The 24,830-nt window shown below is 36.9% G+C and overlaps 1 protein-coding gene and 1 long non-coding RNA gene across 5 annotated transcripts; both read left to right on the forward strand.

The window, feature by feature from the left end:
• The first annotated feature begins 1,543 nt into the window (after positions 1–1,543).
• Positions 1,544–2,153, forward strand: LOC122724798. The gene is made up of 2 exons (XR_006352243.1): positions 1,544–1,957; positions 2,088–2,153. It is a non-coding gene; the product is annotated as an uncharacterized LOC122724798 (long non-coding RNA).
• Positions 2,154–21,056: 18,903 nt separating this feature from the next.
• On the forward strand, positions 21,057–24,491 carry LOC110625037 (floral homeotic protein APETALA 2). 4 transcript variants are annotated; one of them, XM_021770531.2, is made up of 11 exons: positions 21,061–21,255; positions 21,412–22,028; positions 22,124–22,149; positions 22,259–22,289; positions 22,386–22,473; positions 22,563–22,708; positions 22,846–22,890; positions 22,976–23,079; positions 23,168–23,286; positions 23,383–23,469; positions 23,639–24,491. In XM_021770531.2, exons 2-11 carry the CDS (start codon positions 21,505–21,507, stop codon positions 23,903–23,905), a joined length of 1,437 nt encoding a protein of 478 aa, XP_021626223.1. In that variant the 5' UTR covers positions 21,061–21,255; positions 21,412–21,504; the 3' UTR covers positions 23,906–24,491. The 4 variants fall into 4 exon arrangements, with proteins under 4 accessions (XP_043817243.1, XP_021626223.1, XP_021626222.1 ...); XM_043961308.1 differs by having other exon boundaries at positions 21,057–22,028; positions 23,558–23,715; XM_021770530.2 differs by having other exon boundaries at positions 21,061–22,028.
• The last annotated feature ends 339 nt before the right edge of the window (positions 24,492–24,830 follow it).

Here is a 24,830-nt window from a genome sequence, read left to right on the forward strand (position 1 = left end):
TTTTCAAAACTCGACTCGGTTCGGTTCGTTTACACCCCTAATTATAGGGTAGGATCTTGCAATTCAGTTGATTTAGACGAGTTAACACTATACCCATTATGCCCAGTTAAACAGAATCAAAGTCTCTCTGTGACCTAGAAAGAAAGAATGTAGGTGGCACCCTCATCGCTAAACCCAAATATATAATTTACCTCTTGCACACTGAGTTGGCGCTCGATACTTAATAAGCCAAAATCGAATTTAGTCCTTCATTACTCATTAGGTATAGGGTGCTAGAGAGGCTACTTAGAAACTCCAAGGTGATCTCTCCATAAGTAGGGAGTCTAAGAATGCAAAACATGTCCAACACACACATTGCAAATAGTCAGATCATATAGACTTAGGATTCTCAAGGTGTACTTATCAACAAATTTGGTGTTCACAATAGATCTAGGAGAGAGACTGGTATTTTGTTTGATGTTGTAAGTCACAAAAATTCCAACAAGTAAGACCAATGTAGGTGAGGGTATATGGCGTGTCCGCTGAGATGGCTGGGTTGCTATCTTAGATTACCTTCGAGGGCGAGAAGATGATGCCTCATGGTCATTAGGGTGGCGCATCGGAGGCATTTCATTATCCAGAAAGAGAAGAATAGGAGTAATAAGGAATAGAAATATATATATATATATATAGTGGTATCATAAAATGTGACATACAGCATGCTTCACTTTGTCATGTGTAGAAATGTCAATTAGAGTAATCGAGGAGAAAGTGCTGGAATTGAAATCTAAAAAGAAAATCAACTTTTCTACTCCATGTTTGTTCGAGTTTGATTTCTTCCAATGTCGAAGCAATTGTTGGCCTTATTTGCAGAATTACGCCCTAGCGTAACGCTATATTTTTTCACTGAAGCTAATGCTTCTATTATTGAACTTGAGGAGAATGAATGAATTGGTTCAACTGTGCTTCTGAAAAGCTTAGTGATGATCGCTGGATTTCTTCACCCCGGTTTAAAAGGCCAGGTCCATGAAAACAATCCATGATCCGAAGGCTTCAAAATTTCCTTTGAGAGCCAGGTCCAGCCCGCTCAGTCATAGGGCCGGACTCCGCCTAGACTCCTCAATCAAACCGGCCCAAACCTCTCGGCCCAGTAATCAGGCCCTCACCAGGCCCAACTTCAGCCCTACCATTCAACCTAGCCCGGAAAGGGGAAAATGACCAAGATGCCCCGCTGGTAGGTCCTTCCGCATGCGTATCAGAGGAGAATCATACGCATCAGAGGAGAATTAATGGCCGTTACCCATGGAGCAGGCGCCTGACACATCCGTACATACGGAGCTAGGCGACAGAAGACAGCTAGCATTGTGGCAGAGAGACAGATATATATATCACGGTAGAAGCCACGCAGAAGGGAGATCTCTTCTTCTTCCTTTTCCTTCCTGGACACCATTTTTATTCTTACTGTAACCCTTGCCTAAATATACTACTCTGAGCCATAAAATCTGACTTGAGCGTCGGAGGGCCTCTGCCGGGGCACACCCGGTAGGCCCTTGACCATTCTTTCTTATTTACAGGTCCTTTCACCAGGAAGAACATGGAGAGATCCATCAGGGAGCCCAGCAAGAAGGGACCCAGAAGAAAACCAGATCTATCATGGACCAGGAAGAGGAAAATATTTATCAAATGGCGCCGTCTGTGGGAAACGAAGGAGATCTTTTCATCACCGGAGTTTTCACTTTCAAAACCCACTGAGATCCACAATGACAAACCACCAAGAAAATAACCTTAACGTCATTCCAAATAATCTGAGCTCTGCCCAAGAGGGGCAGCGGTTCTTATTTTCCAGTCCTACAACTCCAAACAACAAACCACCCATTCCTTTTAACCCCTCGCCGAGCTTGGCCGGGAATGTGCCCTCCACGAAAGAGATTTTACTATCTCAAAAGTTTTCAGATCCACCCATTGAGATCCACATAAGGTACGAAAGTTTGAGCAGATAACCCCGCTGAAAAGAAAGGTTCATTGTGCTAAAGAATATTTTGATGGTCTTCCAGATAATTTATTTTAATATTTATTAGATTTTACTAAGGCTGATTTTTTCTTTGAAGTCTGGTGAATATTTTCTGTAAAAGGAAAAAGGAATATATGTATTTGTTGGAATTCTGAGGTCTGCTGTAAAAAAAAAAAAAAGAAAAGAAAAGAAAAGAAAAGAGAAAGAGAAGAAGGAGGCGAGAGAAAGAGAAGAGGAGTCCGTAAAAAAAAAATAAAAAAAAAATAAAAAAAATAAAAAAATAAAAAGGTTGGTTGGTCGGAATAGCAAGACAGAAAGGAGTTCGGCAAATCCGACGACCACAGCGTTAGATTACTCCTTAAGGTCGGATCCGTGCTCGAGCTTAGATCTGTGATCGAGGTCGGATCCGTGTTTGAAGCGTTACCTTTCTTCCTGGGTTTTGGCTTCTGGAATCAGTGTTCTGCAGAGAAATATTTCTGGGTTTGGTTCTTTTCCATTCAATGCGCTTTTGCTTGTTTAGGGAGATCCTGTACATGCTGAGAAGATAAGCCGCGCTTGTTTCACTGGGCTAATATTCGAGCAGGGATTGCTAGAGGAACTCAAACTTAAAGAAGATGAGTTGCAAGCCAGATGGCAAAAGCAGCTGCAGGAGATGGAGAAAACCAGTGAATCTCCTTCTCAACAAGAAAGCACTAGGAAATCCACTCCCTAAAACTTCATAGAAGTGACCCCTTGCCTGGAACCCGCAATGTGTTGTGGAAGTAACCTCGAATCCGTAATCTAGTTGCACGACCTGGATGCCAGCGGTGATTTGAAAGACTTTAATATGTCACTGTGAGTTTCTCTGCCACAGAGCTTGGAAATAGGGAATCTCAAGTAAAATTTCAATTTTCAATTAATGTGTGGACCTTTCATGTCTTTTCCTAGAGAAATTTGAGACCTGTAGTCTTTTCATGATTTTATTCATTAAAGTATGGGAATATATTCAAAAAAAAAAAAAAAAAAAAAAAAAGAAAAAAAAAAAAAAGAGAGAAAGGAGATTCACGAGGAAAAATCAAGCAGGTGGGATAAATTAGACAGCTCTGAACAGCAAATAGACGAGGTCGGACCGCACCACAAATGATGAAAAATAAGTCGATGGAAGAACTTGAAATAAAGGTCGATGGAAAACTGCAGAAGAACACGAGTGAGGAGTTCGGACTACACCAGCTCGGCCAAACACCAAAATTATCAATTTTTCAAGATTGAATTTGGTGGGATCAGAGTAAAGTAACACGCCCATACAATCCATGCAAAAGTGGTCGGCGTGGCTCTTGATCACTGGGAGGTAAGTACCTAAATACTTTATAAATATTACAGCAATGCCATTATAAATGATTTATTAAAATTAGCTTATGCACGATCCACAACTACTGCAAGCAATTAATTATTTATCATCATCACCACCAGACAAACCTCAAGATCAAGAGTCTTTTATACAGCTCTCATTTATCATTTTGCAGTTATTATTGATCACAGAATTATAAAGTGTAAATAATACTTACACTGTTCACAATATTTTACATGTTCGAGCATAGTATTTTATAAATTAAAAACGGAAATATAAAGCTAAAGTGTCTGGGGCAACATATTATTTATTGATTGATATCATTGAATTAACAACGAGCACCCTCGTTATATGTGCTCTGTGCAAGTTCTTATTTTGCAGAAAAATCCTGAATCTTTCAGAAGATTCTGAGACATAGAGACCTCAGAGGTACAAGGCTGGCACAAAAGCAACCGGCGGGGCCCCGAGGTCACCCCGGAACAAAAAGACCAGGATCCCGTAAGAACCTCCTGGCACAAAAAGCAACCGGCGGGGCCCCGAGGTCACCCCGGAACAAAAAGACCAGGATCCCGTAAGAACCTCCTGGTACAAAAGCAACCGGCGGGGCCCCGAGGTCACCCCGGAACAAAAAGACCAGGATCCCGTAAGAACCTCCTGGCACAAAAGCAACCGGCGGGGCCCCGAGGTCACCCCGGAACAAAAAGACCAGGATCCCGTAAGAACCTCCTGGCACAAAGGCAACCGGCGGGGCCCCGAGATCACCCCGGAACGGCCGGTGAGGATCTTAAAAGACCTTCCGGAGCGTGAAGACCGGGATCCCCTAGAACTCCCGGGAAAACAAAATAAAAACGGCCGGTGAGGATCTTAAAAGACCTCCCGGAACATGAAGACCGGGATCCCCTAGAACTCCCGGAAAAATAAAGAAGATCGGGATCCCCTAGAACTCCTGGGAAAACAAAATAAAAACAGCCGGTAAGGATCTTAAAAGACCTCCCGGAACATGAAGACCGGGATCCCCTAGAACTCCCGGAAAAATAAAGAAGACCGGGATCCCCTAGAACTCCCGGGAAAACAAAATAAAAACGGCCGGTGAGGATCTTAAAAGACCTCCCGGAACATGAAGACCGGGATCCCCTAGAACTCCCGGAAAAATAAAGAAGACCGGGATCCCCTAGAACTCCCGGGAAAACAAAATAAAAACAGCCGGTGAGGATCTTAAAAGACCTCCCGGAGCATGAAGACCAGGGTTCCCAAGATCTCCTGGCAAGAGAAGACCTCACTGAGGTCCTAGCAAAGGAAGACCTCAATAAGGTCTTAACAAAGGAAGACCTCAATAAGGTCTTGACAAAAGAAGACCTCACTGAGGTCCTAGCAAAGGAAGACTTCAATAAGGTCTTAACAAAAGAAGACCTCAATGAGGTCTTGACAAAGGAAGACCTCAATAAGGTCTTGACAAAAGAAGACCTCACCGAGGTCCTAGCAAAAGAAGACCTCACTGAGGTCCTAGCAAAAGAAGACCTCAATAAGGTCTTAACAAAAGAAGACCTCAATAAGGTCTTAACAAAAGAAGACCTCAATGAGGTCTTGACAAAGGAAGACCTCAATAAGGTCTTGACAAAAGAAGACCTCACCGAGGTCCTACCAAAAGAAGACCTCACCGAGGTCCTAGCAAAGGAAGACCTCAATAAGGTCTTAACAAAAGAAGACCTCAATAAGGTCTTAACAAAAGAAGACCTCAATGAGGTCTTGACAAAGGAAGACCTCAATAAGGTCTTAACAAAAGAAGACCTCAATAAGGTCTTAACAAAAGAAGACCTCAATGAGGTCTTGACAAAGGAAGACCTCAATAAGGTCTTGACAAAAGAAGACCTCACTGAGGTCCTAGCAAAGGAAGACCTCAATAAGGTCTTAACAAAAGAAGACCTCAATGAGGTCTTGACAAAGGAAGACCTCAATAAGGTCTTGACAAAAGAAGACCTCACCGAGGTCCTACCAAAAGAAGACCTCACCGAGGTCCTAGCAAAAGAAGACCTCAATAAGGTCTCGACAAAGGAAGACCTCAATAAGGTCTTGACAAGAGAAGACCTCAAATAAGTTCTTGACAAGAGAAGACCTCACTGAGGCAGAAGACCTCAATGAGGCAGAAGACCTCAAAGAGGCAGAAGACCTCAAATGAGGCAGAAGACCTCAATGAGGCAGAAGACCTCAAATAGGCAGAAGACCTCAAATGAGGCAGAAGACCTCAATGAGGCAGAAGACCTCAATGAGGCAGAAGACCTCAAAGAGGCAGAAGACCTCAAATGAGGCAGAAGTCCCCAATGGGGCAGAAGAGCTCAAAGAGGCAGAAGACCTCAAATGAGGCAGAAGACTTCAATGAGGCAGAAGACCTCAAAGAGGCAGAAGACCTCAAATGAGGCAGAAGACCTCAATGAGGCAGAAGACCTCAAAGAGGCAGAAGACCTCAAATGAGGCAGAAGACCTCAATGAGGCAGAAGACCTCAATGAGGCAGAAGACCTCAAATGAGGCAGAAGACTTCAATGAGGCAGAAGACCTCAATGAGGCAGAAGACCTCAAAGAGGCAGAAGACCTCAAATGAGGCAGAAGTCCCCAATGGGGCAGAAGACCTCAATGAGGCAGAAGACCTCAAAGAGGTAGAAGACCTCAAATGAGGCAGAAGACCTCAATGAGGCAGAAGACCTCACTGAGGCAGAAGACCTCACTGAGGCAGAAGACCTCACTGAGGCAGAAGACCTCAGAAAAGTAGAAGACCTCTCGGAGAGGTAGAAGACCTCATTAAGGTAGAAGACCTCACTAAGGTAGAAGGCCGGCGAAGATCTCAAAGATCTCCCGGAGCAAAAAATGGCCGGAATCCTCAAGATTATCCGGTGCTACAAGCAAAAACAACTCATAAGAACACAGTTCTGATCTCACATAAAAGATTGGGGCACGGAACCATAAAAAGCTAAACTCCGACCTCCCAAAGGACCTCGAGTCATCAGGTAGAGAGACTTTGATCTCACACAACAGCCAAAAGTACCAAAGCACCATGCCAATCTCAAGAAAACGAGCGCAGTACTGGTAAAACCAATAGGCAGACCGAATTAAGGCAAGGCGATTCTTAAGCAAACTGCATACCAAAATACAAAGCCAAAACAGAGAATCAGGGGCAATCATAAGAGGCACCGACCTCGGGAATTGACCGCTCACACTAAACCAACTCAGCTGGCCTAGAGAAAGGTCCAGGCAACAAAAAGCCCGCAAAACGCTCGAGAGAAGACAACCCATAAATACTCAAGGGCAAAAAACATACACGAGAGTCCGACGCTCAGACAAAAATAATAAAAAGGCAAGAAAGGGATACCTTCGACAAGAACAGTTCTCGGACCACACGGTCATAAATAGAGTTTAAAGATTTATCCCCTCACCAGTCATGGAATAACTGCTGAGGAGATAAAGGGGCAATTGATGATCGCTGGATTTCTTCACCCCGGTTTAAAAGGCCAGGCCCATGAAAACAATCCATGATCCGAAGGCTTCAAAATTTCCTTCGAGAGCCAGGTCCAGCCCGCTCAGTCATAGGGCCGGACTCCGCCTAGACTCCTCAATCAAACCGGCCCAAACCTCTCGGCCCAGTAATCAGGCCCTCACCAGGCCCAACTTCAGCCCTACCATTCAACCTAGCCCGGAAAGGGGAAAATGACCAAGATGCCCCGCTGGTAGGTCCTTCTGCATGCGTATCAGAGGAGAATCATACGTATCAGAGGAGAATTAATGGCCGTTACCCATGGAGCAGGCGCCTGACACATCCGTACATACGGAGCTAGGCGACAGAAGACAGCTAGCATTGTGGCAGAGAGACAGATATATATATCACGGTAGAAGCCACGCAGAAGGGAGATCTCTTCTTCTTCCTTTTCCTTCCTGGACACCATTTTTATTCTTACTGTAACCCTTGCCTAAATATACTACTCTGAGCCATAAAATCTGACTTGAGCGTCGGAGGGCCTCTGCCGGGGCACACCCGGTAGGCCCCTGACCATTCTTTCTTATTTACAGGTCCTTTCACCAGGAAGAACATGGAGAGATCCATCAGGGAGCCCAGCAAGAAGGGACCCAGAAGAAAACCAGATCTATCATGGACCAGGAAGAGGAAAATATTTATCACTTAGTAGTAGGAATATTTCAATGCCATTTCTGCCAATGGGCAAAATCTTGTCAATTGTAACAGGGAAAAAATGGTAGAATCCATGAGGATATTAGACACTGATTCAGGCAGTAGCGCCCTTGACCACGGAGGCCATGATGAAAAGGAGTTGAACAAAGAGAATCATGATGATGATGGTGGTGGACCTGTTTCTGATGAAGATGATGAAGTCCATGTCAGACAAAAAGTGGCCGAGGTGGATCCAGTGAAAGCTGCAAGTTTGAGCAGGAGCTAAGGGATGCGTCGCTGGTAAGGTTCAGCTATGAGCTGTTTATTTCTTAATTTCATGTTACCTTGCCAATGTGATAATGTAATTTATTTTTCATGCTATGATGCTAACATGGTTTTGCAAGATATATATAGGCATTGTTAATCATAGTCATTTGTTAAATTACCATTCTGTAAAGGAAACAAGAAAAGAAAAGAAAAGAAATGCATCATAGCTCCTCGGGAAATATCAAAAGAGAAATGATTGCAAAATTACAAAGCGAGGTGACCTTTGCCTGAACAAAACGGCAATTATTTAATTTATATATACTTCAAGAAACATCCATGCAATTTTTTTTTAAACCATTAGACCAGTCTATCTAAATGGTATTTTAAAATTAATTATTATAATTTTTTTTAAAAATAAATTTATTAATTAATTTTATTAATTTATATATAAAAATTTAAAAAAACCGACGAAAGTAACATTATTAAAGCGAAGGTTTCAGGCCGACAAATCCAAAAAAGGCTACCTCATTTTGCACGTGTTATAATGTTATCATCTCAGTCACCAAAAAAGCGAAACGTGGACGGTGATCAGTGAAACAGCGTGTAATATATAGACGGCTGAAGATGGACAACACGTGCATAAAGGACATTGTTGTAAATAAAAGCCGAAATCTGACCCAATAGTAAAGGAGGAGAACAGAAAAGTTTACGAAAGGAAAGGAGGTGAAGCAGCCACGTCACCCAACTTCTTTTTAAACCTCGTACCGCTTGCCGACGTTCACTTTGGAAAAAATAATTGATTTCTCATCTAACTTCCTCATTGTAATAATAATTAATTATTAAAAATATCATTTTTAATTACAACGTAATTATTATAATGTGATATAAAGTTCAATTTTTTAATCATTACCCACTTTAAATTATTATTTTATTAATTAGATGTGATAGCTAGGTATGAATTTAATAATTTATAGACACTATTAGCTCATGAGAAAAACTCGAAGAGAAAGGAGAATAATTTAATTTTATATATTAAATAAATTAAAATAAAAAATAAAAATATTTTTTTAAATAAGAATAAAATATTAAAAAAATAAAATTTAAAATATCTCAAATTTATTTAGACTATTAAATGTTGAGATTATAATTTTTAGAAAAGTTTTAAATTAGTTCAGAGTGAAGTTAAACGCTCAACTTTTAGTTTGAATTATAACTAATTCTAATTATTAAAATGTATATAATTTTATTTTTTATTATAAATTTTTTATTTTAAAAATAATTTTTATTTTTATTAATTTTATTAGTAAGTCTGCTAACTGTGTATCTTATGTATTTATTTTAGTTAGTTGTGATATTCCGAAGTTGATTGAATTTTTTTTTCATCTTTCGATTATATTTATGCTTTAGGTGATTCTTAAATTTTAATAAAATTTATTTTTATTTAAAATAAAATTTTAAAATGGCAGAATCAATATAGAATATTAAGATTGTTTATAAAATTATAAAATTAAAGTTTTAATATGAAAAATAACTTGTAATTTATTTATTTAGAAATTGCAAATTTCTAACTTGTGAAATTCATTTTTATTTATATTATTGTTTATTTTTCACCTTTCCTTATCAAAACTATTCCACATCATAATTCTCACGTTAGTCAATAGAAACAATTTTTTGTCACAATTCAGACAGAAACAATTTTTTTTAAAAAAATTGTACGATATAATTTATAATATTTTATGTTAATTTAATATTGAATAAACCCAGAATGATCTAAGCAGTGACATCATGTGGATGTGATACACGTGGGTTTTATAAATTAATCATGATTTGTATATTGTTTACCGATTGCCTGAAATAATAAAATTTTAAAATCTTATTATGAAATCTAAAATTGTATTTATTATATATTTTTTAAAATAAAAATTAAAAATTAAAAGTATAAAATATTTTTTATATTTATTTAAATGTATTTATTATCAAAATTCAATCAGATTACTTTTTATTTCACCCGTCTCAAAATAATAGCTTACTTTTTATTTTTTATGAAGATTATATTGAATTTTTAAGTGAAATTGAATTAATAATTTAAAATAAATAGAAATAATGTTATTATCAGAATTTTATTTAAAAAAATTTTTATGGAATTTTATTAGAAGAAATTATAATAAAAAAATTAATTTAGATTTTTATTCAATTAGTGTCAATTATAAAAAAATTAATATTTAATTATATATTAGTTAAATATCTTAATAAAGTTTTTTTTTATTTTAATTATCACCAACATTATAAATTAATTTAAGTGTCTACAACTTTAATTTTCTTATTCTTCATTTGAAATTAATAATTTTGTAGAAATTTAATTAAATTAATTTTTTTAGAAAATTTTATTTGAAATAAAAAAATTTAAAATTTTTTAATTTAAAAAAAATTAAATAAAAATTAAAAAAATAAAATTTAAAATTTATTATATTTATTTAAATATATTTATTATCAGATTAAATTTACAATTACATAAATAATATATTTTTATTAATTAATGAATTTTTACTCAAAATAAATAAAAAGGGTCAGAATAGTAAGCATATTAGGCTGCAACAGTTAAAGCATCTGTAAAGCTTTGTTTTTCAGGTCAGGCCTTCCAACCAAGACTGAATATTATTCCGACATCGGAATTAATAAGTTCAGTAAAATTTATTATTCAATTTTTTTAGTATAAAAAATTTATTAATTTTAAAAAATATATTAATTAATTTTTTTATAAATTTTAATTTTTCCTTTTAACTTTTTCTAAATGGTCCAATTGTTGTCGGGATGGACCACTTGGAGTTAGGCATACAATAAATTAAGAAAATTTAATAAATATTTTAAGGAACTCTTATATTGGGATTGCCATAAGTGGAAAGGTTCTAATGTGGGATTCTTATGTTTTCTGTCTTTTTCTAGCCAATCAAAACCATTGTTTTTCATTTTGCTCTTTTGTTTTTTTTTTCGAGATTAGGAAAATGGACGGCCCAGATGTGAGATGTGGTTGGTTCTAGTGGATGGATATTCTTTTTTTTTTTTTTTTTGATTATTGTTTTCAGTACTGACAACTGACAAGACTCGTCTGTCTCCATTAAGGTTTCTCTCTCTCTCTACCTTCTTCAATGTTCTTCTTCTCCTGTCCACACAATTGGTAGTTGGCTTTGTTATTGTTGAATTACCAAAATATCCTTCAATTATATCTATTTATCAATCTTGTTAAAATCCTACGATTCGTATATCAGTCTTATCAAATCATTATTTAATGATACAAATTGATGTAAACAGATAAGGATGGTACAAAATTGACGTGAATCCAAAATCAAAAATAAATAATGAGAATTATTATAAATTAAAAAAATATATATATAATTAAAAAAATATAATAGTTTTATTTAACATGTTAATGATAAGTTATGTATAAATTTAAATTAAAAAATAAAATTTTAAATATAATTAAACATAAATTACTAAATTTAATTAGTGTATTAATATTTTAAATATAAAAAAATAATTGATATTCATATACTTAATTTAATGGAAGTGCATTTGAATAAATTTATGAAATTTTAAATTTTATTTTTTTAATTTTATTTAAAAAAATAGTTTTTTTTTAAATTCTCAAAGAATGACTAAATAAAATTTGTTAATGAAAAAAAAAATTCAATGATGTCCACTTGTTGATTGATTTTTCTAGAATTTATTTAATAGGGGTAAATATGTAAATTCAAAAGTATAATTCTGTGGTCCAAGTGATGACAAAACATTTGCGTTTTGCAATAAGAGAAGGGGCAGCTACTCCCATGGCTTGGAGTTAATACCTTATCAACCACATGATTCTCCTTTCAAACTGAGAACATCTACTGTCTACTTGCTCACACCCTAACTAGCTGCTATACACTTTTTTTATTTAGTTCAATTTACTATAATAATAAAGTAAATTACTATTAAATTTATGAGTTTTTATAAAATTTATTTATTTATTTATATATTAAAATTATTCAATTAAAAATATTTATATATTTTATAAAATTTAATTTTTTAATTTTTCACTAAAAATACTGTTAATTATTTTAAATTATTTATATAATTAATTTTAATATATATTATTTAATTTATATAATATGAATGTTTAAATAAATTACATATACTTCCATGCTAGACTTTTGTTGAGTTAGCTAATGATAAACAATTACTTTTTTTATTTCAATTTTTAATTTTTGTCAAAACTTTTTATTTATTAATTTCATCTTAATCTTTTATATTTTTTAATTTTGACAATAAATTTAATTTCAAAATAATGAAATAACAAAAATATTTTTAATAAATAAATCGAGCGAATTAATAGCAAAATCTGGAAAGCAAAAAAAGAAGCTTGTCCCATCAAATCAATATATGCACCAAAATTTTGCTACCTAATTTATTTGGACTATTTTTTTTTTGAAAATTTTTTTTAATAAGCCTACTTAAATAATTGCCAGGTGGCAAAGCTTTTAAAATTATTTATTTTTAATATTTTATATTAAAAAAATTATCTTATCAATTAAACATTAAATTTCTCGTCTACCTTTTTTAAGTTTCAACAACCAAAATCTTTTCTCATAAAAATAAATCTAAATTTCTTTTTACTATATTTATTTAAAATTTTAAGGTTATGATTATATTATTCATTTTTTAAAAAATAATTTTTTTAATTAAAATTTGGTTGGATTAGAGAAGAGTGAATAATTATAAGATCTCCAGAATTTTCAATTATTAATGATAAATTAATGGCTCTCTATTTTTGTAAAATTATATTAATATATATATAATGGGCATGAGCTTAAAGTTGAAAAAATGCAAAATAATGGGTATGAAATTGTAATTTTCCAAAAGTGTACAGGGAGTAAAACGTGGAGAACACGTCGGTCATTAATTTTAAGGAAAGGACAAATCCGTATTATTACCTTTCTCTTGTCGGTTTTTTGTTCTTCTTTTTATACAACTCGAAAATTATCTCGATTTATCATTTCAACATGTGGTATAATAAATTATTAAAAAATTTAAAATTATTTTATAAACTCTCATTATTACTAAGAAATTTATATTTTAATGAAAATTAAATTAAATTTATTAAATTAAAATTATTTTAATAATATGGAAATATCTTCTACATTGACCCTACATCATAGTTGTTGTAGTTTACAATACTCACATGATCCAACTCATTTTTGGCGTTACACTGACGTTGTCATCTGTGTGGGACCCTTTCTACTTTTTGTTTTGAGCTGCTAGTGGATCAACAATCGTTGGATTTGTTGACCTTTTACTAGAATGGGGGGACCACTTTGTAAAATGTTGGTGGGGTTGGGTCCTAATGGAGTACTATAATAGAATTCCTTTTATGGTAATGGTCATTGGTCAACCTTTGTCCACCGTTATTATTTTAGATCACGCTTGGGATTATCTCCAACTCATTACGGAAGCCTATTATGTCATGCCACGTTTCACCCTATGATGATGTGGCTTTTTAGCTTTTATTTATTTTTCTCCAACTCTTATGCAGTGAAATCAAATGATCGAATTCTACTATCGCTTTGACAAAAACGCGAGGGGAAGGTCATTGAGCTATGTTGTCGGTGAGGCCCCTCTGCTTTCTGGTAGAGGTTGCTAAGCTGTATGTATTGATAACCATTGGATTTTTTTATCCCGGTCCTAGGCCTTGACCACAGTCAAAGGCCCAACTCATTCATCCTTCAAGACCGGGCTCGATCAAGCTTCTTCACTCAGGTCGGTCCAGCCCACGCGAAGCAGGTCCTCTCCTCTTGGGCCCAGCGTCCGACCCAACTCTCGGCCCAGCCCAGTATCCAGAGCCCTACTCAGACAGCCTGGCAGATCCGCTCGAACGTACGCACGAGGAGAATCAGAGGCCGTTACGCATGGAGCAGGCGGCTGATACCCTCGTACACCCGAATCTGTATGTCAGAGACGCATGTCCCAATCACGGAGAGGCCTTTACACGTCACCAGTAAGTAAAGCGAAATGGATAAAAGGGGAGCTCCCTCCCCAGGTAGCATAAGTTTTTTTAAGATTATTTTTTAATACCAAAACCATTGTAAAACCCTATTCTATTGGATCTCAGATCATCAATTGGCGCCGTCTGTGGGAAACGAAGGAGATCTTTTCATCACCGGAGTTTTCACTTTCAAAACCCACTGAGATCCACGATGGCAAACCACCAAGAAAGTAACCTTAACATTCCAAATGACCTGAGCTCTGCCCAAGATGGGCAGCAGTTTTCCTTTTCTAGCCCTACAACGTTGAATAACCAAACGCCTATCCCTCTTAATCCCTCGCCAAGCTTGGCAGGGAATACTCCCACCATGATTCTGTCTAACCAGGACATTCAAACCATGGCTCTCCAACTACAGACTACTGCTCACTGGTTGGGGCAGATAATGCAACAGAGGGGCCTTAGCACCCCAGTAAATACACTCCCAGTAGTGGAGGAACCCAGAACCAATGAGCCCCGACCTACCTCTGATCGCCTCCAAACTAACAGCCACGATGCCGGGGAAGAGGAAGAACCGGAGGCCCGAATCCATGGGAGAAGGGCAAGAGAGTTGATAGAAAATGAGGAGGCGGACAACTATTCTGCCGAAATAACCAGGGAAACGAGAACTGAAACAGAGGAGGAGGAATACAACTTGGGCAAAGGATCCAGCCCGGAAGACGAGAAAATGAACCAAAAGCTGAAAAGGTTGAAAGAGCAGCTCTTAGCCGAGCTAGGTAAGAAAGATCAGAGCCAAACCTCCTTGCCCACCTCTTCTCCTTTCTCAAAGATAGTGCAGCAGGAGACCGTTCCCAAGAAGTTTATGATGCCACTGATGGCGGCCTATAATGGAGCTGGTAACCCGAGAGAGCATGTCATGAACTATAAGACCTTCATGGAGTTGCAAACCCTGTCAGATGCTTTAATGTGTAAGGTGTTCCCAACGATGCTCTCGGGACCAGCGCGGGCGTGGTTCAACAGCTTGGAGGTTGGAAGCATTAAAAGTTTTGGAGATCTTGCCACCCGCTTCATCAGCCGGTTCATAGCCGGGGTGCCAGTAGATAGGAAGACGAGCTATCTAGAAACAGTGAAACAGAAAGAAGGTGAATCACTCAGAGAGTATGTCGCCCGTTTTAATACGGAGGCCCTGCAGATTCCCGAGCTAGATGAAGGAAGGGCGGTGGAGGCCATGCAAAAGGGAACAACCTCTGCCGAGTTCTTTGGTTCTTTGAGCAGAAAACCTCCGACCTCACTGGCTGAGTTGATGAAGAGGGCGGAGAAGTACATAAGGCAGGATGACGCCTTAGTGACGAGTAGATTTGCCAAAGGGATGGCAGGAAAAGAGAAAGCCCCGGAGGAAAGGAGGCCGGAGAGACACGAGAAGAAATATGGAAAGAGGCCTGAGCCATACAAACAGACCTGGGAGAGAAGGGATCAAAGGCCTCCTCCACCTCCTCGGGCTCTTGAACCAAGAGTGCTCCCTCCTTGGGTTCCCGAGAAACCAACCCCCCTCAACGCTTCCAGAGCCGAAGTACTCATGGCAGTTCAGGATAAGGAGTTCCTCCAGTGGCCCAAACCCATGAAGTCGAAAGCAGATCAAAGAAATCCTGACAAGTATTGTCAGTACCACCGGAGACATGGGCACGATACGAACAACTGTTTTCAGTTAATCGCGGAGATTGAGAGGCTGATAAAAAGGGGGCACCTCAAAAATTTTGTGAAGAAACCAGAGGGACAGAGGCCTCACCCTGGTCCGACAACTCAGACGCCTAGGAGAATAGGAGCTGGACCAGTGAATGACGGGTCCAGTGGGACCATCCACATGATTGTTGGAGGAACGGGAGGACGGATGAGCCGTCGAGGAAAGAAGAGAAACCGGGAAGGAGAGACCAGCAATAGTGAAGTCATGCAAATCGTTGACCACTCTCCCATGATCATCACTTTCTCCTCAGAAGATGCTCAGGGTATTCAGATGCCCCATGATGACGCGCTTGTCGTTGAAGCCGTCATTCATAATTATCGGGTAAAGAAGGTCTTAGTGGATGATGGGAGTAAAGTCAACTTACTGCCATACCGAGTGTTTCAGCAGATGGGAATCCCAAAGGAACAGCTGGTTCGGGACCAGTCACCAATCAAGGGGATCGGAGGAGCACCGGTACTTGTAGAAGGAAAGGTGAAGCTGGCTCTTACCTTGGGAGAAGCACCCAGAGCTCGCACCCATCATGAGGTGTTTTTGGTGGTCAAACTCCCACTGAGCTACAATGCGATTTTGGGGAGACCGGCGTTGTTCGACTTTGAAGCTGTCACTAGTATCAGGTATTTGGCACTCAAGTTCCCAACGGAAGAAGGAGTGGGAATGGTCCGGGGCAGCCATGGAAGAACAAGGAAGCGTACCTGAAAATGCAATAAGGTGAAAAAAGCAGAAGGAGTTGCAGGGAGACAGAGAGCAGAAAAGAGCTAGTTTCTTCAGAAGACAGAAGGAATTCGAAATGAAAGGCAATAATGAGATGAAACGTTGATCTGAACAGTTTTGTCTTGGAGCGGCGCGATCATTAATTACTCTCGAAGTTTACCCTCTCAACGGTTATATAATAACCAGCGAGAAGGTAAAGGGGAAAAAGGATGATCGCTGGGCTTCTCCACATCCGTCAAGGGCCAAGTCCACAATGACAGCCCATCTACATAAGCCCATTTGCCATCTACATAATACAAGCCCAACTCGTCAGTCACAGTAACTCAACCTGCAAGATTCACCACTTCACCACTTCACCACTTCTACGGTAAATACCAAGGAAATAGAGGGGCAAGTTATGAAAAGACTCAAAAGTACAAACAGGTGGGAGCATGATAAAGGTCAGACCTGCTTATCACTTAAAAAGTTATAAGATTTGATTCGATTGTTATTGAACAAATGCTGCGGGATCAGAGGCAACAAGGGCACCTCGGAAACATACAGAGCTAAGGGCTCAGAGTTCAACTTATGAAATAAAAATAGAGCTCACAGGTCGGCATTCTAGCTCGGAAAAAGTAAACCGAAATAGAGCTCACAGGTCGGTCAGTCCAGTTCGGAAAACGTAACTTAAGAGCTTAGCTGACTAAAGAGATTCAAAGCTCAACCCATCGAGTAAAGACAGAGCTCACAGGTCTGTAAGTCCAGCTCGAAAAGAGTAACGCGAAAGCTCAGTTGGCTAAGTGGATCCGGAGTTCAGATCATTGATCAAAAGCAAAAGCTCACGAATACGGTCAGTTCAGCTCGGAAAAAACAAAATTTAGTTGGCTAAGACTTTGAAGAAAGCAGTATCAGTACTCCATCCACGATAAAGAAAAGAACAAGCTCAAGTATGAACGAAAAACAAGAATTTCATTAAAAGAAAAGTACATTACAGAATGGAAGACTATCCTTAAAAGGATTTACATGTCCGGGCCTACAGAATGGAAGACTATCCTTAAAGGATTTACATATCCGGGCCTACAGAAGGGAAGACTATCCTTAAAGGATTTACATGTCCGGATACTTCACCATCTACGATTACATCGTTATCACCTACCTCACTACTCTAATCTTCAGCTCGGAGGAACTCTCGCAGCTCAGAATGTGAGTTTGGCAGAAAAGGCCAAGATCTGTCTTGCTATTATAGGGGAATTGAACAAGTTGATTCCCATAAGTATTTCTCACTGTTCCCCTATAATAGGTCGACACCCTGATTGCCCAGATGTGATTCACAATACGTACGGACAGGATATAATATCCGAGCTTGTCCGTATGTACCATGAAAACACGGACTTTCTAGTTACGGCTCCAAGGAGATCGCTGAGCATACATTCGAAGGTATCGCCAGAAGCTTGACTGAGTGCAGCAGATCTCAGCCTCGCATAATACTGGTACTTCACACCAAAGGGAACAATAAGTTGAGCATTTTCACCACTTCCATTTATATCAAAAGCAGATAACAGGGGTATCGGGGAAATTTCCTTGTCTCTCCCGAAGAAAGGTAAAATTAGAGCAAACCCCTCAACACCCCAGAACCTCTTCGGAATCCGGACAACAAGCAAAGGAGGAGGCCGGCCAGACGACCTGGGTGAAATAGTTCCAGCGACTTGCCGAATGGTCTCAACCGTCGACCTCCCTACCAGAAGGACCTCCAAAACAACGCTTAGACTCCTTAGAGGTAACCTCCAATTTTTAAAAATTTTGAGCTGACCCATTTTTATCTCAGGTACTGCAAAAAGTTTCAAAACAGAGACAAGTCAGAACAATTTTCTATCAAGATGATAAAGGCAAGATTAAAGCAAATCTATGGAGTAACAAAGCAATACAAACTCAAGCTCACCACCAGCCATTTGGAGAAGGCGTCAAATGGATCCTTCGCAGATAAAACAGGACAATCTCGTCGGAAGAAGGAAGTAGACAGAAAACTGGAAACGGAAGAATCCCTTATTCCAATAGAGGGTCCAAGAATGAAGAAAAGCTGGCGTTGATATATACCCGGAAGTCTGAGGCCCTAGCACAAGATAGAGTTATATTAGACTCTAAGCTAGCAATGACAGATGTTCATGGGAAAGGAAAGAAAGGACATGTCCAGATAATGACGACAAGAAAGCAAAGGTAACAGAGGACACGGAGAATAGAGAAAAGCCAGAAAGGGAAAAAAGCAGATAAGATTCAAAACTGCGCAACGACAGAAAGATGAAAGGATGTTATGAAGGCATCTGAACACGAACAGACGCGGTCATAATGGTTCTTGATATTCCCCCCCTCGGCAGTTGAAAGCAATAACTACCGAGAAGGTGAATGGGCAATTGATGACCACTGGATTTCTTTACCCCGGTCCTGGGCCTTGACCACAGCCAAAGGCCCAACTCATTCATCCTTCAAGACCGGGCTCGATCAAGCTTCTTCACTCAGGTCGGTCCAGCCCACGCGAAGCAGGTCCTCTCCTCTTGGGCCCAGCGTCCGGCCCAACTCTCGGCCCAGCCCAGTATCCAGAGCCCTACTCAGACAGCCTGGCAGATCCGCTCGAACGTACACACGAGGAGAATCAGAGGCCGTTACGCATGGAGCAGGCGGCTGATACCCTCGTACACCCGAATCTGTATGTCAGAGACGCGTGTCCCAATCACGGAGAGGCCTTTACACGTCACCAGTAAGCAAAGCGAAATGGATAAAAGGGGAGCTCCCTCCCCAGGTAGCATAAGTTTTTTTAAGATTATTTTTCAATACCAAAACCCTTGTAAAACCCTATTCTATTGGATCTCAGATCATCATGTATAATTTTATTTTTAATTTTGTGTTTGTTTTGTTATATTTTTATTTTATGAGTTTTGGTTCTATTTTATTTCAGATTTTCGAATTGAATTTTTCTAAATTAGTCTAGTGTGTTTCCTGTATTAGGACTTGAATTTTGTTATCTTAAATTATTTTAATTGTAATTTGATGGACTTTTAAATGCAATTTAATCTTATATTAGTAAAAAAAACTACTTTTATTTAAATTTAATATCAATTTTAATTTAAAAATTTTACTATTAAATTAATATAATATAGAAAAATTTATTAATATAGTTTTTTAATTTTAAAAAAATATATTAAAATATTTTAAAAATTTATTAATTTAATTTATTCCATTAATTTTAACTATTAAATATTTATTATTTAATTTTTATATTATAAAAAATTTTTTAATTAATTTTTTAATTTCATAAACATATATACTAATTGATGACCGCGGGATTTCATCACACCGGCATAAGGTCTAGTCTATGATGGCGATCCTGATCCAAAGATGATAGGACCTCTTCGACGAGCCGGCCTGGACCATCCAGCCTTGAAGTCGAGCTTCCCGTGAGTCTCAGTCTTTTCACACCTGACTCATCTCTGAAGCCTAATGTGATAAGGGGCAGCCGCCCCATACGTTAGGCAGACTTATTACACTTGTGCCAAGGGAGAATTAAATGACCGTTTATTATAGAATAGACGTTTGATATTTCAGTACGTACGTATCCGCATAACAGATACAAGTGACCCAATAGTGACAGAGCCGTTAGACCTCACTAGCCGACAAAAAAAAAAAAAAAAGAAAAACACCCTCCTCTCAGACCAAATTTACCAATATTTATAAATTTATTTCTCTCTAAATCTCATATCATCACTAATTAATCTTTTTATATTAAAACATTTTAAACTATAATATTTAAAGACTAAAATTGATAAAAAATTAATTAATATATTTTTTAAAGTTAAAAAAATTAAATTAATAAATTTCTCCCCATATCAACTAAATATTAATTTTTGTTTTAAGTTAAGGATGAATTAGATAATATTTATATTATATGTTTAATTAACTCCTGATCTCTATATAAAAGTCAATTGGCATTTTTAATTTTTTATTATTAACTTTCCGCTTTACTTTTATAAAAATATAATTATTTAAATTCATGTGCTGAGTTTACCCGCTCTAAATTTTCAGAGTTTTAATAATTATATTTTTATAAAATTTTAAGCTATGATAATTATAATTATAAAATTTAAATATTAAATAAGTATATTTTATGAATGCAAAATGTAAAAAATTAATAATATAAAAATTAATGTATGAACTGATTTAAAAAAAAAATAAAATCAAAAGGGTCAAATTTTTATATGTATGATGAAAAAAAAAAAGAAAAGGAAAGTTTATTAATTAATTATAAACTGATAGTTGTGTGAGAATGGACTTTTGGTGATTTGGTGGATATTTATATTGGTGAACCGACCAATATAATAATTCGGCCAACAAATCTATGATTCATGTGATTGAGCCGCCCACAGTCCGGTCCGGACTAATTTGACCAACCATTCCAATTCCAATTCCAATTCTAATTTTATTTAATTATTATTTTATTTTAGAAAAATTTATGTTTTTATTTTAAAATCAAATTACTCGTCTTTAATTAATTAGAATATAAAATTTTCCCATAAATATAAACCTGCAATATAAAAAAAATAGCCGACAATCTATCCAATTTTTAAATATTATTATTTTTATAGTTAATATTTTTATTATTTTAAAATTATAAAAATTAAAATTATATTAGTCATTTAAATTTAATCTTAAGAGTCATTTTCAAACCATCAAATCTAAAATTTATATCATAAAAATATATATATATATATAATAAAATAATTAATTATAAAATGGTAAATACCAATGGGAATTTCTACATGTGAAAAAAAAAAAAAAAAAAAAAAGAAAGGGCCATCCAAAACAAAAGGGGCAAATGTAAGAATGCATCCTTTAACAGTTAACACATCACCATCTCCATCTTCTTCTTTCTCCTCTCTCCTTTGAAGCCATTGCTTCTCTCTTAGACACTCTTCATTCTCAAAACTCTCTCTTTCTCTCTCTCTATTTGTCAATATAATCTGACAGACGGCCCTTTTTTTCACCACCTTCAACTCTTTCTCTCTCAAATGTACTCTCACTGAGGTTTCTCTCTCTAGCTTGTTCTTGATCCCATCTCATCCGTTACACTCAAGAACGTCTCTTTTAATTCTTCTTTTTTTGTTTTTTTATATTTTTATTCAAGAAAATATCAGTTTATAAATGGGTTTTTGTTTTTGTTTTGGTTTGGGTTGCTTTTAGCTTGCTTCAAAGGGTCAATATACTAGAAACCAAAGCATAAGCCAAAGCTTGAACAAGAAAGAAAAGAAAAGAAAAGAAAAGAAGGAGATCACCATGTTGGATCTCAATCTTGATATCATCTCTAATGAGTCTTCTTGTGATGGTCACCACAACAACAAGAACAAAGATATGGTGATTATAAGCCGAGAGATGGAGATGTTCTCAGCAGAAGAGACTGCTGCTGCTGCTTCAAGAACTACTCAAATGGAAGATTCAGGCACATCAAACTCTTCCATTATCATCAACACAGAAGAAGCTGAGAACTCCTTCAACTCTGCACTGATTTTTGATATCTTGAAGAAAGATGAAATTAACCCACTTGGAGATTTCACTACCCGTCAATTTTTTCCTGACAAAATTGGGAATATTGAATTAGATTTGCAGTCTGGATTGTCAAAGACAAGGCCTCAGTGGTTGAAATTATCGCAGATGGAGCCTAGCAGTGAAGCAGAGCTCAGAATTGTGCAGCAAAAGCAGCAGCAAATGAAGAAGAGCAGGCGAGGACCTAGGTCTCGAAGCTCTCAGTATCGAGGAGTCACATTTTATAGGAGAACTGGCCGCTGGGAATCTCATATATGGTGAGATTTTTTTATTTCTTTCTTAATTTTAGGACATGTTTTCTAGGATTTTACATGGTTAATGATCTTGTTTTGGCTGTTAATTCTGTTTGCAGGGATTGTGGGAAGCAAGTTTATCTAGGTAAGCAGAAGGGATGAGTAAATTTTTTTGCAAGATTATGAATTATTGTGATTTTAAACTTAATTATGAATGATTTTCATGATTTATTTTCCTTTTTTCTCTTTTCCAGGTGGTTTTGACACTGCCCTTGCAGCAGCAAGGTAGGAATTTTTGTTATTTCTTCTCCTTTCTTGCTGCATATGTAGATTAGATAAACTTTTTGTAAATTTTACTAAGTTTGGATCTTATAAATTCAGAGCATATGATAGAGCTGCAATTAAGTTCAGAGGAGTTGATGCAGATATCAACTTTAATTTAAGTGATTATGATGAAGATATGAAGCAGGTGAGAATCAATCTGTTCAATTATTGAAAAATTATTTGTGGGGTAGGATTTGTTTATGCATATTAGTACTAATATTAATTGTTAATCAGATGAAAAACCTGAGCAAAGAAGAATTTGTTCTTATTCTTCGTCGAAGAAGCACCGGATTTGCTCGTGGCAGCTCGAAATACAGAGGTGTAACTCTTCACAAATGTGGCAGATGGGAAGCTAGAATGGGACAGTTCCATGGAAAGAAGTAAGAAAATTTTGCTGGTTTTAGTATCATATTGAGGTTAGCTAGATTCATAAGCACTTAACAATGGAAATTGATATATAAAATGGCTATTTTAAAGAAATAGAAAGGGCTCAGGCCACCATTTTCTTGATATTCAGGTGTGTGTATCTTGGATTATTCGACAACGAAGTAGAAGCTGCAAGGTCCTCATTGATGATCTTGAATTTTCAGAAGGGTTTTAATCTGATGCATAGTTACTAATTAATTCGATTCGTGTTCGTAATCCAGGGCTTATGATATGGCAGCTATCAAATGTAATGGTAGAGATGCAGTAACCAATTTCGAGCCTAGTGTTTACGAAGGGGAGGTTGTTTTCGATCCGAGCAGTAGAGGTACTAATAGACTATGATGTTCTTTCTAGTCATGTATGGGGCAACAAAATGAGATGTTCTGTAATGAATTTTCTGCTGATATATGCAGAGATGAGTGATCACAATCTTGATTTGAGCCTCAGAATTTCTGCTCCACCGAGTAACGACACGGGCAGCTGCTGTTTTCGATATAAAGATTGTGAATTACCAAAGAAAGAAACAACAGTGGTATTATTCTTTAGGCATATTGTAAAAGCTTTGTGTTATGATATTTCTTAATAATTTAGCTAATGATAGTTGATGCCTTTTTGGTGATTTTTAAAGGTCGAAAATGCTCGTAGTCTGCCAAAAGCATCAAAGAACCTTCCAACATTGTCTGGCATATATCCTGGATTTCTAGCAAGCAATCAGGTAGTGCTCTTCTTTACAATTTAGCAACGGAAAAAAGTGGTAACTTACAACAAAGTCGGTCTACGCCGACGACCTTTTCAACGTTTAGCAATGGAAAAAAGCGTAGTGGAAGACCTTACATATGCAAAGAAAAGCGTTACGAATAGCGTTATGAATGTTTCTGTGGCAGGAAATGGTTGAAGAGAAGAAGGTCGAAGCGGATTCTTTGCTGAAAAGCTCAAGTTGGCCATGGAACGTAAACGGAAACAACAACAAGAAGAAGAATTTTGCTACAATTTCAGAGATCACATCAGTTGCAGCATCATCAGGATTCGATTCATCGGCAACAATCACTGCCTTTCATATCAACCAGCAGCAGCAGCAGCAGCAAAGTCATCCTGTGAATAATCTGTGCCTTACAACACCCAACAAAAACTCCTTCCATTACTACTCTTAACAAGAAGCTGACATTAGCATAAGGGTAGTTTTGTCATTATGCTCTTCAGAATGTTTGGTAAGCAGGGAAAAAAAAAAAAAAAAGAGAAGAGCAATTAAGACTGTGTAGGACCACTTTCTGTTTAGAGTGTATCATAGAATCTGAAGCAAAGATTTGTCCTGACAACTGCCATGTAAAAGCTTTTGTTCATTCATGGCTTCAAGCAAGAGAAGATAAGATTTAACCTTATCTCAATTTGGCAAAGAGTTTATGTATCCATGGTCTTTGTTCAATCACCATGATCTTTGATAGGATCTGCTTCATCACCTCAGAATGGGGGAGAACAATCAATAACTTGGGTGTTTACAAGGTTGATGTGTTGTTGGTTTGTCCTCTAGCCCTTATTGGCTATCAACCACACACAAGAAGCTCTATTGTTGATAAGTGCAAATGGCATTATTACAAGACTTGAACCAAAATGTTCTTAGAATTTTCTTTTTTGGTATAATTTGGTGGCTTTGGAAAGTTTTGTACCAAATAATACCCATTCATCATCCAACTCAATAACCCAATAAAGGGGCAACCCTAAACTTTTACTTTTTTCTGATTTCCCTTCTGGCTATGTGAATCATAATTTTCCATCTCTGTTTTCTTCTCATTCTCTTTTTTTTTTCTTCTTTTCAATTTTTTGCCACAAAAGTATTGGACAAACTCAATTTCATAAATTATTTTTTTTATTTTTTATTTTATAATTTATTTTGGTTTTTAGTCAATAATCTAGAATATTTTTTAGTTATTCATTTCTACTTTTCATTATTATAAACTTTATTTGTTTAAAATTTCAATCAATTTACAAATTTATGTTTGTTAATTTTTCTACAATAAAAAATCAAGCTAAAGATTCATAAATAAATACAATAATTTCATGTAATCTTATGTTATAATC

The sequence above is a fragment of the Manihot esculenta genome, chromosome 10 (assembly GCF_001659605.2).
Source record: "Manihot esculenta cultivar AM560-2 chromosome 10, M.esculenta_v8, whole genome shotgun sequence".
Classification (NCBI taxonomy): Eukaryota; Viridiplantae; Streptophyta; class Magnoliopsida; order Malpighiales; family Euphorbiaceae; genus Manihot; species Manihot esculenta.

Coding starts and splice junctions, on each gene's coding strand:
- LOC110625037 (XM_021770530.2), top strand. CDS start 21,505: ATGTTGGATCTCAATCTTGATATCATCTCTAATGAGTCTTCTTGTGAT. Junction 22,709..22,845: donor GGACAGTTCCATGGAAAGAA/GTAAGAAAATTT, acceptor CTTGATATTCAG/GTGTGTGTATCTTGGATTAT. Junction 22,891..22,975: donor AACGAAGTAGAAGCTGCAAG/GTCCTCATTGAT, acceptor TTCGTAATCCAG/GGCTTATGATATGGCAGCTA.